Source organism: Capra hircus, chromosome 23 (assembly GCF_001704415.2).
Source record: "Capra hircus breed San Clemente chromosome 23, ASM170441v1, whole genome shotgun sequence".
Lineage (NCBI taxonomy): Eukaryota > Metazoa > Chordata > Mammalia > Artiodactyla > Bovidae > Capra > Capra hircus.
Window position 1 is genome coordinate 7,060,086 of NC_030830.1, and position 17,375 is coordinate 7,077,460.

Sequence of the window (17,375 nt, forward strand, 5' to 3'; positions counted from 1 at the left end):
TAAGAAAGCATTTTCCAGTGGAAATCCTTTCTGGCCTCCTCTTGGGCCTCCCATAGCCAGCTTCTGGAATAGCTGCTGAAGCTCTCTTTCCAGAAAGTCTGACTGTCACTCTTATCTGTGGACAGAAAAAAACGAACGAGCCTCTTGTTTGGTTTAGGACACAGAGGTAATTTGAGTATGTAGAGAAAATCCATGTGGTGCTTAAAATATTTGTTTTAAAAATGCTAAAAGGAATCATCTCACGGACACCAACCAGCATTCCTCAGTTTAGGGGGGAAGATATTCAATAGTTGAAAAATAAAACCCCTCTGCTTCATTGCAGGATACTGTCATCAACACTGCCCTCTAGATGGTCAACAGATGTTTTTAGTTTAATTCAGACCCTTTCTCCCCACACACCCATCCCTTTCTCTCTCCAGAAAAGAGAAATTTATGCTATGCAGTTTTACAAAGCACACACACACCACACACACACACACATACACCCCACACACACACCCCACACACACACCACACACACACCACACACACACAACACACACACACAACACATACACACGTGTCACGTGAGGCCTCTGCATGAGTGACTGGGTATTTCCACCGCAACCAAACAAAAATGTTCTTGATTTTCCTTTTCTTCCTTCCTCATCGTGGTCCTGTGACTTGGTCAGTATCGTGTGGCTGGCTGTTGCGTTTCCCCTGGGGAGGCTGTGTTGTTGGGGTGGGGGTGTGGCCCAGAGCATCCCCCTTATGCCCACATCCTGCCCCTTGCTCTCGGCTGTGGCCACTCCCTCACACCTCCGGGGTGGCACCGTCAGCCCTGACCTTCCTCGGGCCTCAGGGCACCTGATCTATTCCCCAGATCTCTAGGAGGTTGTGTATGTGATTATGTTCTTCCTAATCCAGGGGTGCCTTTCAGAGTTTCTCCAGAGTTTACTTTGAGCTGAAACAGATTGAGAACTCTTTCAGGTGACTTCCCTGGTTGGGGAAACGTTTGGCTTCTGTGTCTCCCTTTCTGTCCCCACTTGAATCCTGACCCACTAAAAACTGTCCACATCAGAGGGAAGAACAAACAGGTGGCCGTTGATTTCTAAACGCAGAGATCCGGTGAGCGTGCTTGCTCCTTCCTCTGCCCCGCCACCCGCCTCACACACCTCCGTGGTCACCGAAGGACTCTGTGCTCTGACGGGCTACGTTGTACCTTGGCCCTAACCTGACTCTTACTTGTGAAGAAGCTGAACCCTTCTGGGGACTTGTTCAGGTTTCAAAAGATGTGTTCAGAACCTGCCGACAGAGGTTTTGGAAAGAGAAGGCAGGGAGTCCCCAGCTCACCTGGCTCCCTAGAGGCACCAGCTCCCGCGTCTCATCTGCCCAGATCCCCGATAGACGATAAGCAGGCCCTCGAGTTGCTTTCTTTTCACCCTCCAGAAAGATGCTGGGGTTGTAGAGTTGGTTGCTTGTGTCGTGTAAGCCTGTGGGCTCAGGTTCAGGGAAGCAAAGAGTACCCAGCTGCCCCCATGGTTCCCTTCCATTCTCTGGCCTCTTCCGTCATGTCCTGTGTGAATAGCTGCAAATTGAAAGACCATTTGACCAAATTCAAACAGGGTCATCATTTTGCAGTTTCAAAACTTTTTGGAAAGACTTATTTTTCCTGCTGGTTCTTTGTCTTCTCCCACGTTCTGACACTTTGTTTTCTGAAATAGGTGTGTGTGTATTTTTTTCTCTTTTTTAAAATCTATTGTGATTGTAAAACAAAAAATGTTTTGTGGCATCAGAAGATACCCTCAAATGGTGTATTCTGAGAGTTATCATCTGGGCTTTCAGTCACGGGAGGCAGCATGTCTCTAAGGTTGCAGGAGGGTGGGCCACCAACGTGGGCAGCCTGGGGTGGGGATGGTGCTGGAGCTTTGAGAGCCCCCGCCTGCCCAGCCCTGTGGGTGATACTTGCTCCACCGGGGGCAGCCAATGAGACTTCAGGCCCGTCTGAGCACACAATGAGCTGTCTGGTGGTGGCGGCAGTGATGACCTCGAGGGCTTTTCCTGGTCTCCCTTTTTCCACTTGCCTAATGAGGTTGTCTTGGTACCCACTGTCTGAGAATTCATGACCCTGAGTTTATAAATGGCTTTGAACTAAAAGTCTAGATTCCACTGGTGATAGGTTGGGGCCCACGCCCATCAGAGGGACCTCAGGAACACATGTAGAAGATGAGAGGGCAGGGTACTGACTTTCATGGCCCAGGAGGGGGCCTGTAGGATGAGGAGGCCCCCGAGTGGAGTCCGAGGCAAGTAACCAGTAATGAGGGCTGGCCCCCAAGCAAAATCCGATTGGGAAGAGGCGGTGTGTTTGAGCAAGAGAAAGAGCTGGACCGTGTGTCTAACGTATTAGCCATGGAATTTGCAGCCCGCCCCTCAGTTCCCTTGGGCCTGTCTGTCAATTTCCAAGCCAAAGAGCAGTAGCTTAGGTGGTCTCTTGGGCCTCTGCTGGCTCTAATACACTGTGAGTCTGTCCATTTTAACCCAGGGCCCTTGAGCTGCCTCCTGGGTGCTCACCACCCACTCTAGACCTTTCCGTCTGTCCTTGCCATCTGCAAATGCAGCTGTCAGGGGGACGAGGGGGAGGGACACCCTTCTTCTGGGTCTAACTGGCTGACTCCCAGTTTATCTCGGAGAGATTCGTTCGTACAAAGGTGGTAATGGCTGACTAGTTGAATGGGTTTTTAATTCTGAAGCAATTCACATTTTTCAAAGGAACTCTGGAAGGGGAGGGAAGACCTTTCACTTCAAAGGAAGGCACTCTCGTGTAGAGTTTGGGACCGCGGGGACCCCTGGGGACCTCAGCCAAGGGCCAGATGTCGGCATTTCTGGTGCTGCCCAGTCCACAATCCCGATTCTCACAGGCGGTCAGAGTGGCCACACCGTGTCCCCGGGGAGAGGGGTTGTCGCGTGAGGGCCTGAGTCGTGCTCTGACTCATCCTTGTTCCTCCTGGCGGGAGGCATTGCCACTTGCAGTGTGAGTTGGCTGAAGGCTGTGGTTGCTGGCAAGGAGGGGTGGGGGGACACCACTTCTAGGCACGAGGGGGTCGCACTTTTAAAAATCTGGGCTCTACTGAGACCACTGACTGACAAATGCGTCCTGATACGATAAGTCAGTGGAGTTATGGAAACGTCATTTATGTCAGTGGTTTCAAATGGGCCCTCTTGATGCAGACGGTGCCGAAGTCAAGTCGCCGTGGTGGCTTCTGTCTGAAGGCATCGTCAATTCAGTAGACGAGACATGGGGCACTGGGCCCAAGCTGACGTTCATGGTTTCCCTCGAATCAGACAGTACTGGGCTGCGATCTGGGCGTCCGTCCCAAGGCCTGGGAGGAAAGTGAGGTACCCACACCATCCGGCTACTTAGATGTGCCCACATTCTCTGCCCACCACGTCTCTGCTCATTTCCCCAGGCCCTCTTACCTGCACACACCTAATGCTAAGCACCCCCCCACCCATATTGCGCTGAGAACATTTAAGCTCTCAAGTCTGCCCTAAGACACTCCTTAAAAGTCGAAATGCAGGCCATTGTACCCCACACTGTGGCCTCCCACATGCTCTGTGGACTTCTTGGAAGAGTCAAAGAATTGATGGAATCAGGCCTTGCGAAAGGTGAGCGTTTTGCAGATCCAGCCTCTGTGTTTGGCGTCAGCCGTGCCTTGTGTTGTTTCTGTGGGGGTCTGGCCTCTGTTCCTTCCAGGCGGGGCACCGGGTGCCCCGGACCACCTCACAATGAGACCCCTTAGGTCACTGTGAGGCCTAAGGCAGAGCTGAGTGAGGCCCAGGTCTTGTCCAGAGAAGGGCGCCTCCCTGCTCCGAGGACACACCTGTCACTGTGAGCAGCACCCACTGTTTCAGGACCCACCTCCTGATCCAGCATCTCTGCCTGCAGACTCCGAAGGAACCCCATGTGACATGAAGAAAGTGAAGTAAGGTTGACCCACTCACCCCCCCGTTTGAAACAGTGCAGGTGCTTGGAGAGTGTCCCCAGGAGTAGAAGGGTGGCTGCGGTCCGGACGGGGAACTCTCCTCCTGAGACTGTGAGCTGCTTGGCCTAGAACCTGCGGAGATTCAGAGGGCGCCTCCTTGGGGGACGCTGCAACCAAAACCTAAAGCTTCTTTGTTTCTTTCAGCTCGGAATGAACAAGAGGAACAAGAGGAGAAGAGAGAGATCAAGAGGAGGTTAACTCGAAAGGTGAGGGGTTCTCTGTGCCAGTGGGGCTGGGGCAGCAGGCCGCCCGCCCCTCGGGTGCAGGCCTTCCCCGCTGCCTGGCCTGCTGGAGCTGACGGCAGTGGCTCTGTTCCTCGGGTGCCGGGACACGTGGCTCTCTGGACTCTCCAGGGGCCAGTGGTCACACAGCTGCACAACCCTCAGTCCTGTTGGCTGGTGACATCCTATGTTGCTTCGTTTTGTGACAGCGGCCTACCCCTCCAAGCAACTTGATGGCAGGTGTATTATATTTGCAGTTACAGTAAATATTCTGTGGTTAAAAATTCACTGTAATTCCATCTCTCAATTGGAAATTCACTATCAACATCAGTAGTTCAAAATGTATCACTTATTTGCTATGACCCTGGAAAATACAAGTTTTCCTTGTCTCCCCTGATAACTGCTCCTGACCTACTACTCAAGAACTATTTATTATGCTAAATCCAATTAATTAGGAAAATGTCAAATATACTGATAAACTAATGGAGATGTTTGAAAAGCACTTAGATAAAATTCAGGAAGATAGAATTTTTATATATTTTTCCATAAAAACCCCCAAAATAGATGGCTTGGCAATGCAGTGTAGACCCACGCAGATCTAATTTGGAGTAACCTCTCTGATACGAAGCTCTTTATTTGAGGCTATTCTTGGGGGATGTTGAGAAATTTAATAATTGATGGTACAGAAAATACTTTATTCTGTCTGACTAGAGTGTTTTTAATCACTCTCCTACAGTGACCATCTTGAGAGAAAGATACTCAAAGCTTAAAGACAGTTAAGAGGCACATCAAAATTAATTTTTAAAGTTTTTATTAATGGATTTTTCTCTATGGACATATTATGCAAAGGAAGAAATTCAGAGATCCTGAAATACCATACCAGTTACTAAGGTGATGATTTGTTTCCCAGTGCTTTCTCACCCTTAGAGCACCCCAAACATCTGGTGACAAGCCAAAGGCCATCCCAGTTAAAAGGAGTAAGATAAGCAAGGGTCTGAGAGCCACGAGAGCTCGGGCCCTCACTTCACCCAGGTGCCCTCTCCCGAGTCCAGGTCTGGTTCTTACATCCTTAAGATCACCTAGCCTTTGGACGCAGGGCACTGTGTTTCCTGAGACTGAGCAGCGAAGGGGACCAGGGACAAGGGGAGATACACTAGATTGTTCTAAGTGGGTCCTGGAAATGATGAGGGTATCAAAAGGAGACTGGTAATGACCCCATGTTTCTAATAGAAACGTTTAATCAGATTTTTGTAACGTTCATGGGAGTTGACTGCTGGTACCCACCCCCAATTCTCCTAAACTTGAGGGTTTCTTGCTAAAAGCTAGTAATACGGAAAGATTTGGACATGAAGTTAATTCTCTTTAAAAAAAAAAAGTATACGATCTTGCAGGGGAAAACTTGACTAGCTGCATAATTTGGCAGGAAGGGGTGAGAGAAGAGGGTTTCCTCCCACACCCATCTCCCCTGGGAGAGCAAGGGGGTGGGGTCCCCAAATACCCATAGTTCTTGCAAGTCTTCAAGATAAATGCCTCTTCCTCCTCTCAGTTACCTCTCTTCTCCCAGAAAAAGTGCCTTGTAATTTCAGCATCTGCCATCCCCTGGGACTGGCTCAGGGAATTAGAGATAGTGAGCTTGAGGGAAGGGATAGGCTGCTTTTTATAAGGGAGAGAGAGAGACTGAAAGTACCTTTCACATCTGGCTCTGCGAACAGAGGTGTGGGGCCTGGCAGCTGGTAGGGAATCTGTATACCTCCTGGCCCTGGACACGTTCTGCTCCTCAGGAGCCTTTATCACAGCAAGACCAGATGCCAGAGGGCGGGGGGCACGTACCTTCCCTCAGCCCCAGGATTGCCTCCATATCCTTCTGTCAAGACCTGAGAGAAAGAAAACACAGTAGCGGATGCTGATCACCACAGACCAGGCATTCTCTTCTGCCAAACTGAGACGGACCTAAAAAACCATATGCTTCATCTTTTAGTAGAGGCCTGTTTCCCACTTCCAAAAAACTGCTGGCTAGCTTGATGGATGGATGAGAAGAAGGGAGGGAAGAACTTTACCTGGGTCAGGTCGTATTAGTAGTGGAATCTGGGTCTTGACGTGTACCCCTTGGTTGAGTGCTTGCAAGTGACACTTCTGCTGCCAACCTCTGCAGCCCGTCATTCCCGGAAAACCAACTCTGGCTGCAGAGACTATTTCCTTAGCATCCAGGCAGGTAACCTGGGTTCACTTTACCTGGAAGGTGAGAGCCAGTCCTGAGCCAAAGGCGCCTCTCCTCAGCCCACATGGCTAGGCTTGTGAGCCCTTGCTCATGACAGAATCCCGGTGGTGGTTAGTCAGACTCTCCCAGCAGGAAAACCCAGGGCCCTCCTTGCTCACTCCCTGTTAGCACCTGGGCCCAGTTCCTCATCCCCATCAGATTCAGGCATGAAAGAGAGTCCCTTACCTTCAGAGCCAATCTCTAGATTTCTGTTCACTCCAGACTCTACCATAGACAGGCTATGAGCAAAATCCAGACCATAATTTCCAGAAATTTAAATTAGAAATTCCATGCTTGCATGGCACACTGAACAGACAGTACTGTTTGTCTGCCACCCCAGGGTAAACCTTACCCGTCAGAAACACAAACCAGGCTGTGAGTAGGAGTCTTTATAATGCAGACAGACATTTATCATGATAACGAAGTACTCAGTTGGCTCAGATGGTAAAGAATCTGCCTGCCAATGCAGGACACCGGTTCGATCTCTAGGTCGGGAAGATCCCCTGGAGGAGGGCATAGCTACTCACTCCACTGTTCTGCCTGGAGAATCCCATGGTCAGAGGAGCCTGGCGGGCTACAGTCCATGGGGTTGCAAAGAGTCGGACACAACTGAGCGTATTATGGTAAATGTCTCTTTGTATTATAATGACACTACGAAGCTCCCTGCACTCATTTCTGAGTCAGGAGAGACCCCCATTTTTGCTGACAGCAAACCCTGACCATCGAGCCCGGGAAACCTCTGGTTTCCTGCAAGAGGCCACCGCTGACACCAAAATGCCTGGGAAACCCAGGAGAGACTGGAGCCACTCGCAGGGGGAGCTGCACAGGGTCTAGACAGGGGACCAGTCACACACAACATACCTGTGATCCCCAGGTCTCTCCTCCCTTGGCCGAGGGGTAGCAGCAGGCTGCTTGGGTCCCATCTGGAGCCTGGCAGTCGGTGTCACCATTCTGTTCAGTGCCAGCCAGGCAGTCATCTAATGTTCTTCGATTGTAGGCCACGTGGTAGCAAGCTGGAACATTCTGGCACAAGCCTAAGGTGTATGGCAGCTGCATAAGATAGAGAGTCAGAACAGCCAGAGGTGGTTTGGATTTGCTTGCCTGTGTTTGCTTTATAGGCCTATGTGCTAAGATTCTATTTGACTACATCTTCTATTAATAGAATTAAACACAGTCTAGGGCTTAGAGAAAAACTGCTTTTAAATAACATTGGCTGAACATGAATTGACAGCATCCTAAAGAGAGAGCAACTGTGTTGCTCCAGAAGAAGTAAACCTAGTGACAGGAGGAGATAATAGGAACGTCAGCCCCGAGCTGTGAAAGTACAAAGGGAGGATGCTAGTGGGTGACACGGGAGATGGTGAAGTGACTCAGTTGCTTCACTCCTTCACCGCAGACTTCTCTAGAGAACCCGTCCCAAGTCTTCCTCGGCATCAACGCGGCCTCGCTCTGCCTTTGTGGGCGCACCTTTCATCTGAGCTAGTGAGGGGCAGGGTCTCCATGACCCCCAAAACCAACATACTCCTAATTCCTGCGCACCCCAGAGTTTGCATGTACTTTTGTGTGTCTGAAACGCAAAGATTACAAACCCTTCTTGAAGAGAGCACTTAATTTGACACACAGAGGTCAGTTCATGAATCCAGAATAATACAAACCTGTTGTGTAAGGTTTCGGTTCGCCTGATGGGAAAGGCAGGTACATGTGGGAAGACCCACCACACCCACAGAAAGACACACCGCAGTGTTGTTGAGCAGCCTGGCTGCTCGTCTGCATAGTCCTGGAGGCGGCTCACGAGACAGTCAACTCTGTCACAGAGTCTGGAGAAGCCCCGGGCCCAGGAATCAGGAGCCCTGGGTCCCCGGGGCCCTGCCCTCCCCGGTATGTGATGCGTCAGCTGCGCCTCTCCACCTCGGGCTCTCACCTGTACACTCACGGGTGGACCAAGTGATCTAAAACATGGCTGGTTGACCGCGTCCGTGTCTTTCTCCCACAGCTCAGCCAGAGGCCCACAGTGGAGGAGCTTCGGGAACGGAAGATCCTTATCCGCTTCAGCGACTACGTGGAGGTGGCCGACGCTCAGGACTATGACCGCAGGGCTGACAAGCCCTGGACCCGCCTCACTGCTGCCGACAAAGTGAGAAGGGTGGGGAGGGCTGCCCGGGCCTCGCGGCCAGGCGCTGGGTCTCTAGCATGCTGCTGGGAGCCTGCACGGAGCCCTGGAGCAGAGCCGGGGTGCCCGGGTGGGCACTGAAGGCGGACGGCCTGGCAGGCAGGCTCCAGCGAAGGGCCACACTCCTTCCCTTAGTTTGATTGGGGAATCTGACCCACCAGCTCTGGAAGGACCCATCCTGAGGCGTCACTGTGCATTCTGAGCTTAGATCCACCGCAGCAAGACCAGGGGCTGACCTTTCAGTGTGCACCAGGGACCCCAGGATGTGGGCCAGGTGGGCGGGCCCTCTCACTGCCCGGATGAAAAGCTCCGGGCAGAACCCCAAATCGAACTGTTTGCATCTTAGATTTGGTGGGGAGGGGATTCTTCGTAGGTTCTAAAGGGGCGTCCCTGGTGGCTCAGATGGTAAAGAATCTGCCTGCAATGCAGGAGACCCGGGTTCGATCCCTGAGTCAGGAAGATCCCCTGGAGAAGGGACTGATTACCCACTCCAGTATTCCTACCTGGAAAATTCAGTGGACAGAGGAGGAGCCTGGTGGGCTAGAGTCCACATGGGTGTAAAGAGTTGGACACAACCGAGTGACTAACATTTCCACTTTTTAAAGAGTATCTCAGGGTGACTCTGTTTCTCCCAGTGGCAAGAATCTACTTTACGCACCTATCTGACTTTGTTGAAGAGGTTTCCTGATGTTTTCAGGAATAAAATAGAAGGTGAGCTGCTGTCTGTCTGCTTCCTCCGCACACTCACGGGCTTCTCCTTCTTCTAGGCTGCCATTCGGAAGGAGCTCAACGAATTTAAAAGCACTGAAATGGAAGTTCATGAATTGAGTAGACATTTAACAAGGTTAGTATCAACAGGGTTCCTTTTTTTTTTTTTTCTTCCCTGCTTCAAATTATATTTACCCCTGGACTGAACTGTCCTCGCTGCTTCTGGAGGACGAGTGCTGTGCAGTGGTGGGTGCGGTGAGAGGAGAAGATAAACGAAAGATCCAAATGGAAGGATCCACAGGTTTCACCGTGGTTACTGAAAGCAGAGGAGTGTGTGTGAGGTCTGGGCTGAATGCAGCCTTCTCAGAGCCTGCAGACTAAAGATCTGCTGAGTGCTGGACGACGGAGTGGGTATTTATGAAAACATAAGCTGAGGAGGAAAGGTCATTGCTGATTACAGCAGAGACCAAACCGGGGCCGGGTACCAGATCTACGTGGGGGTCACGCCTGTGGTTCGGTGTACTTTTCCCAGACAGTCCTGTGTGGTGCTTCTTGGCAAAACTGAATCAGACAGAGATTGGAGGGGCTTACACAAGGTCACAGGGCTGGTTAGTGACAGGCCATCAGCTCCCTCCTGCCTCTCTCCTTGGTTGAACGTTGGGAGAAACAGTACCTGACTCAGGGACAGGAGCTTGGGGGTCCCTGCCTTGCTGCTGAGTCCTTACCTGGGCTGCGGCCCCCGTGGGGAGCTCAAGACTAAAGTTCTCCAAAACCAGGGGTGCACTGGATGGGCCTCAAGTTCTCCAGGGGTCCTGTGGAGATTTATTTGCCTTTGGTTGGAGATTTAAGCCTCCCTGTGGCTGTCACAAACAAGGATGGAGGCTGGAGAGCTTGGCCTTATCAGGTCCAACACCATGGGCAGCCGCTGGGTCTTGACTGAGTTGTTTTGTATTCCTAGGTTTCACCGACCTTAACAGTCGAATTCCTCTTGAGTGCTATGCTGTCTTCAAAACATAAATTTATAAGAACCATAAGTGCTGGTATTTATTCACTTCCCCATTACGATGTAAATCTTATGAACTGCCTTTTTTTTAAAAGAAGAAAAAGAAAAGGAAACACAGGATTCTGTTTGCAAAAACACGATGGTTACAGCTCAGCTGCCGGCACCGCCGTGGATAAGGGACTGTGCCCCATCCCAGGCCAGGGGCACTGAAGACTTGCCTGTGCTCAGAGCGGCCCTGGGCCTCAGGCCGGCAGGTACTGCGTTCGCTGAGGCTCCCTCGAGCCTGTACCGCCAAAGTGTCTGTCACCTGAGTCCAGAGAATGCCGAGCCGGTGGATCTGTCCTGGGACGACTGTGCAGAAGCAGGCGGCCCGGGGGTGGCGCCCGATCAGGAGGCTGCTGAAGGAGGCTGCACCACCCACGTGGTGAACTACGGGGAGAGCCCTTCCCTAGGGTAGCCTGTGGTCACCGGGCTGTCCTCAGAGTGCGTGCGCTCCAGGTGCGGAAGGCAGGCATGAGTGCCTGTCCTGTCTTCTCAGGCCAAGCCGGCTGCCCTCCAGGAAGCTCTGGTATCGCAGGGAAAGGCTGTCGTTAGACGAGCCCAGAGTCACAGGGGATCTTACGCATGCCAGCAGCCTCTGCCGTCTCAGTGGCATCATGCGTACGAGCATAAGGCCGCTGTGGAAGGCACCCAGGCTGGGGTGACCAACCGCCTGGCTGATGTTCATTCTCTCTGCGTGTACCCCGGGGCTGGGGACCGGGTGGCAGGGCCCTTAACGGCCGAGTTGAGGACCAGGCCAGGATCCATTCCTGAAGGGCTGGCTTCCCCCAGCAGGTCCTCCACAACCACCCGAGGCCCTTCCAGGCTGGCTGCGCCCGGAGGTGTCCTTGCAGAAGCCCCAGGGTGGGGGCAGGTGCCAGCCCCGCCCACCGGGAGGTACCTGCTTCTCCAGGGAGCATCCCTCCTCTTCGTCTGGAGGCTGGTGAGGGTGACAGAGGTCGGATCTCTGTCCATCCTCCTCACCTGTGATCACAGGAAAGCGGTGGGGCCAGGGTATGGCAGAGGAGGGGCAGCTCCAGACCCTGACCTGACCGCTCTCTGCAGGGGGCCGCCTGAGCTGCTTCTGGTTTTCTTCCCCTCCAGGCTGGCCGCGAAGCTCAGCCTGGCCTCCTGCCGTGATCTCAGTTGTTCCACCAGCTCTCCCGGTGATGGCTAGAGCCCTACCACACAGGCCCAGGCTTTAGGAAGATGCCAGCTTGGCCTTCACCAAAAAAAAAAAGAGGTAACCAGTTCCCACCCCAAGCCGCGTGGGATCACATTACTCTGGGGCTTCCCCGCCATCACCATGGGTGAGGGTGGGCTCCTTCTCTGCTGGCGCTCACGGCTCCCCGGGGCGGTGTCACCATGCACCTGGCAGGGGAGCTCGGGCGGTGTTCCAGGTGGTGCCCGCCGGCTGGTGCCAAGCTGGCGCACGCTTTCCTCACAGCGCCTGGCGCCCAACCATGGGAAGACGCATCACCCCCTTCCTCTCTTCTTTGAATGTTGAATCCGGATAGTTAACCGCCATGGGTGGAGGCGTTGTTCAGGGAAAATGTGGCCAGGATTTTAGCGTGGCTGTATAACAGTGTCTTCCCGAAAGACTTATTGACGTTTGAATGTGCAAATGGTGTGATGAAGGATGCGGGGCTCTTCCGTGTAACTCCTCTGCGTGGGCACACGTTCCCCGCCAAGGTGCCCGCCTGGCCGGGGTCTGAGCCTGGGCTTCTAGTGTTGTGATGGTCAGCCTTCTCCTGGCCCAATAGCGAGTCCTAAGGGACCTCATTCCACTGCCTGGACGCCTACCACACAGGCCAGGGGCTTCTCTGCTGGCCTGGGTTCCAGGCCTTTCAGATTCTTGGGAACATGATGCCTCAATCGAGTTCCCTGCAGCCCGCCTGCCAGGGGTCGCGGGTTCCCACCCAAAGTGCCCCATTGTTGCAGCCACTTTGCACGTGGAAGAAACTGAACGCAGTTTCTGCTTCTCCTGCAGAGTAGCTTTTTCTGGAAGTAACTCCCTGCAAACTGAAGGTGCCCCTCCCGTGTCACTGCCCCAAGCTGGGCTCTCCTGAGCCCATTGGAAGTGGCTCAGCAACCTCTGTAGGTCACAGGATAGACCCTCTGCTGTCTTTCCTTTCTTGAAATCTTGAGGTATTTACAGAAATCTATCCAAATTTCCTTTTAGCCACATTGTTAAAACAACTGAAAAAAATGTGTTTCTTTCCAAAATGACAATTTGATGGGGGGGGAGGGTGGCGGTGGGAAAAAGGCAGGCTGGCTGGTTTACAGTGCGCCGCTTTTTCTGAAAAAGCTACAGTTTGAGCTTTTTTTGTCATTTGCATTAGCACAAGAACAACCTGAGATTTCTCAAATCAAAATGTTTCCCTCTGATCAATCAAACACTGCCCGAGGTCCCCACCCTATCCAGGACTGAGGAGACTGCCCTGGGCCTACCTGCTCCTTGGAAATCGCTGACCTATTCCTCCCCAAAGGCCCTCAAAGCTCTGTAAAACTTTAGCCTTTATGTCAGATTAGAAAAACCAAACGATGTGACGGTGGATGTGATGAAAACCTCTGAGCTTATTTTTCTCCTGCCTATGAACGTGTATTTATACTTGCCGAATGAAAACCGTGATGTGTGCTTCGGTGAATGGAATTTCAGGCTCCCCCTGTGCACAGTCAGTGGGCGAAGGTCACCTTAAACGACTTTTTCCTCCCATTTGTCTGTTGATCCCCCAAATGGTTGCTTTTCTCTGGTTGCTCCCCGGGTGTCTGTCCATAGTTTGTCTTTGCACCGGAGTGCGCTCCCATGTTCTGCTTTAACCGACGACGGCTGTATGAGGAAGACAATGTAAATAGAATTCAAATTAAACTGGAGCTCTATGGCCTAGGTTTTGTACAGACAGAAACTGCATGGTATTTAAATTATTGTTTGTCTCTGATGATGTATGCAGTTTCTTTAAAAACACACCAAAAAAAAAAGTCTTAAAAAAAAACATTTCCTTGACTCCTGTGTGTTTTTACTGACAACCAGCAGGAACCACCGAAAATTCTTAGATTGGTTGGGGCGGGGGGGGTGGTAGGTCAGCTCATCAGCAAAAGAACAAGAGTTATGAAAATACAGAACCACCTCATGTAACTGGTACTGATGGGAAAGGGAAAGACTGCTGCACATACATAAATGAACTTTCTAGGTAAGTTCTAGCATACAAGTTTTTTTTTTTCTTCTAAACATCTTTTAAAGAATATCTAAATGTATTTCCAGTTTTCTGTCCTTTAGTAATCTGGGAATGATATAAATTACTGTCCCCAAGCAAAAGCCCCAGAAGACTTTGCTCTTGGGCGTACATCTGTCTCCTTTCTTGAGCAACCTGAGTGTTCATCCTGTAAAAAAGCCAAGACCTTTTATCGCTTAACCCTTTGGTCCCAATGTGTCTATCTGGAGGTTTTATGGGAAGCACAAAGTGCTGCAGGGCGTGCTGGCTGCGTTTCAGGTGGTGACACTACTGAAGACGCCCTTGGTCTGCTAACAAAGGAAGGTGGTGTGGGGAAGAAGACCCAGCACGGTGCCGCCCCCTGCGCCACTGCCAGGGATCACCGGGGTGTCCTTTCCTAGTGCAGATGCTGATGCTGCTGGTCCGGGCATCATGCTGCTGAGCAGCGAGGGCTTAGGAGATCTATCCAGAGGGAGCCTCCATCCTCAGTGGGCCAGGGGACCAGGCGCACTGCTCGTTTCTTTGCTGAGCAGCAGTGGCGAAGCCCTGCCGGAGGTCAGCGGGATCATGGCAGGGGTCTGGACAAGCCCTCACCTGTGTGGGAAGAGGAATGCCAAGGCCCCAGCAGACAGCGGTGCTGAGTGGTCTACAGAAAGCACCGCAGGCCAAGCTCTGTGTCGTTCTGCGGTCTTCCTCACTCCAGAACTCTCTGACCTTAACAAGTCAGAACTTGGTGGTAGTTACCTAGGGGAGCCAAAGGACTAGAGTAAGAAAAGCTCCAACAGGCTTTGTCCTGTAGGACAGAAGGAGAAGGGCCATCATCCTAAGAGAAAGCCCTTTACGCAGTAAAGAAGGTCGTGGCTACACATTCTCAATAGGTAGAGGGCCTGCTGTGTCCACCCTCTGGTCATCATAGGACAGAAATTATTGCCCCGCCATTACCTCTAACTGGACAGTTTTGGCCAAGTCACTTAATTTTTCTGGGCCTCGATATCCTCATCTGGAAAGTGGGGACACTGAACTCTAGGGGTCCTGTAGTGTCCTTAAGGATATCAGCTATCTAAGATTTGGGTTACCTGAATTTTTAAAACGCTTACTCCTTTGGGACCAGTGAGCTCTGTGTAAGTGCTACTGGGAAAGGCTCTTGGGGAACAGCTTGGATGCCACACCTGCTATGCCTCCCTGCCTGGAGCTGGGCTCCTGGGGGGCTGCTTGGCGCACTCAGGTGTCTTCCTGGGGGCTCGTCCTAAAGCTGCTCTCAACCATATTACACCATCCCACCTCCCCCTTCCTCTGGGTCAAGGACCCTGGAGGGGCCTTGGAGCTTTGAGCTGTGATGCTTAAGATGCAGTCTGTTGTCCCCTACAGCACCCCAAATTCAAGGACACCTCAGTGATGCAGGTACTTACCCCTGATATTCATCCAAGGACAAGTTTGACACCCGGAATGGTCCCTGGCTGACTCCCCAGGCCTCAGTGCTATCCCAGCCTCAGATGACTCCATATCTACAGTTAAAACCCAGATCCCACCTGAGCTCCTGCCCCAGGTGTCCAGGTGTCACAAAGCAGCAGTATGGGTCAAACTGCTGCCCTGGGCGGAAACCCTGGCTCTTCCAGCCCCTACCAGCTGAACAACTTCGGACAAGTTACTTAATCTCACTGTGCCTCAGCTTTCTCATCTCTAAAATGGGAATGATGGCACCTGTTTTATAAGCCTGATCGGATTAAATAAAATGTGTTAAGTGCTTAGCACAGGGTCTGACATAAGAGTTAGGCCTTACTAAACTTTAGCTCTTGAAGACTTGGCCAAATGGTAGAGTAGGAAGAAGTCCCTGACCACCTCCCACGGGCACACCAAAAATTACAGCTCTTTACAGAGCAACTATTGATGAGAAAGGCTGGCATCTAGAGGAAAAGATTTTCTACAACTAAAAATGTAAAGAAAGCAGCACAAGATGGTTAGGAGGGACAGAGTCTGGTTTAGTCAAGACTCATACCCCAGAGGGTCTTCCCAGGTGGTTCAGTGGCAAAGAATCCAGCTGCCAAGCGTGAAACGTAGGTTCAATCCCTGGGTTGGGAAGATCCCCTGGAGAAGGAAATAGCAACCCACACCAGTATTGTTACGTGGGAAACCCCAAGGACAGAGGAGCCTGAGGGGCTCCAAAAAAGGTCGTTGATTCTGCTAGAGGAAGTAAAAGTGAAACTCACAGTGCTGGAGAAGACTTTCCAGGGGTGTCAGGTATAACTGTCAAATGCAACGACCCACAAAACGTCACTGAAATGACAGAATTTGGGGCCGGCCAAAATAAAATCACTGGCCACAGCCATTAGTTTCTGCAAAAATCCCCCCAGTCAGTAATAACCTAACATTTGTATGATAGAAGGAAGGGGGCGGGGCAGGCAGAGAACACATTTGAAGACGTAATAACTAAAAACTTCTCTAACCTGGAAAGGAAACAGGCCTCTTACCTTCAAAAAGCACAAAGAGTTCCAAACAGGACCAAATCAAAGAGGATCATATCAAGATATGTTGTAATTAAAACACCAAAAACTGAAGAGAAAGAGAACACTAAAAGGAGGGAAATAAAACAGGTTATGTACAAGGGAATTCCCATGAGCCTATCGGCTGAATTTTCAGCAGAAACTCTGCATGCCAGAAGATAGTGGCATACTATTTTTAGAGTGATGAAAGGGGAAAAAAAAATCTATTAACCAAGAATACTCTACCCAGCAAGGCTTTTATTCACATCTGATGGAGAGATCAAAAGTTACACAGAAAAGCAAAAGGTAAGAGTTCAGCACCACCCTACCAACCTTACAGGAAATATTAAAGGACTTCTATAAGCGAAAAAGAAAAAGCCACACCTAAAAACATGAAAATTAAGAAAGGAAACACTCACTGGTAAAGGCAGTTACTTGCAGTAAAGGTAGTGAATCAATCACATATAAAACTAGTAGGAAGATTAAAAGAGAAGTACAGTAAAATCATCTGTAAGTAATCATTTGCAATAGGTAGTTAAGGGGACACAAATGTTGTAAAATATGATGCCAAAAAACAGCAAATGTGGGAGAGGGGAGTAAAAATGCTGGGTTGTTAAATGTATTTGAAATTAAGAGATCAGCAACTTAATTACATATATATATATATAGATTGCTATATATAAACCACATGGTAACTAACCATTGAACCAAAACTCTATAACAGATACACACAAGAGAAAGGAATCTAAACACAACCCTAAAGATAATCAAATCACAAGAGAAAAGAAGGAACAAAAAAAGAACTACAAAAATGCCTCAAAATGATTAAAAGAATGCCAGTAAGTACAATATATACCTACCCAAAGTTAGTAGAAGGAAAGAAATCATACAAATCAGAGCAGAAAGAAATAAAGAAAAACAATAGCAAAAACCAATGAACTAAAAGCTTATTCTTTGAGAAGATAAAACTGATAAACCTTTAGCCAGACTCACCAAGAAAAAAAGAGGATACAAATCAATAAAATTAAACAACTGACACCACAGAAATACAAAGGATCTATAAGAGACTACTACAAAAACTACATGCCAAATAAAATGGACAACCTGGAAGAAATGGACAAATTCTTAGACTGAACTAAGAAGAAATAGAAAATATAAATAGACCAATCACAAGTAGTGAAATTGAAACTGCAATTAAAAGTCTTCCAACAAACGAATGTCCAGGACCAGATGGCGGATTCTATCAAACATTTAGAGAAGAGC

General features: G+C 50.3%; 1 protein-coding gene and 1 long non-coding RNA gene across 10 annotated transcripts in view; one reads left to right on the forward strand and one right to left on the reverse strand.

Annotated features, from left to right (window-relative positions):
• The window catches only part of PHACTR1 (phosphatase and actin regulator 1), a 517,471-nt gene extending 504,056 nt beyond the window's left edge, over positions 1-13,415 (forward strand). For all 9 annotated transcript variants that reach the window (XM_018039147.1, XM_018039150.1, XM_018039149.1 and 6 more), the window contains 4 exons: positions 4,167-4,228; positions 8,494-8,634; positions 9,438-9,514; positions 10,337-13,415. In XM_018039147.1, the coding sequence (XP_017894636.1) occupies positions 4,167-4,228; positions 8,494-8,634; positions 9,438-9,514; positions 10,337-10,352 (296 nt within the window). In that variant the 3' untranslated portion in view covers positions 10,353-13,415. The remainder of the gene's footprint in view (positions 1-4,166; positions 4,229-8,493; positions 8,635-9,437; positions 9,515-10,336) is intronic.
• LOC106503511 lies at positions 4,900-6,932 on the reverse strand. The gene is made up of 3 exons (XR_001297204.2): positions 6,301-6,932; positions 5,931-6,117; positions 4,900-5,848 (listed from the first exon to the last, which is right to left on the reverse strand). It is a non-coding gene; the product is annotated as an uncharacterized LOC106503511 (long non-coding RNA).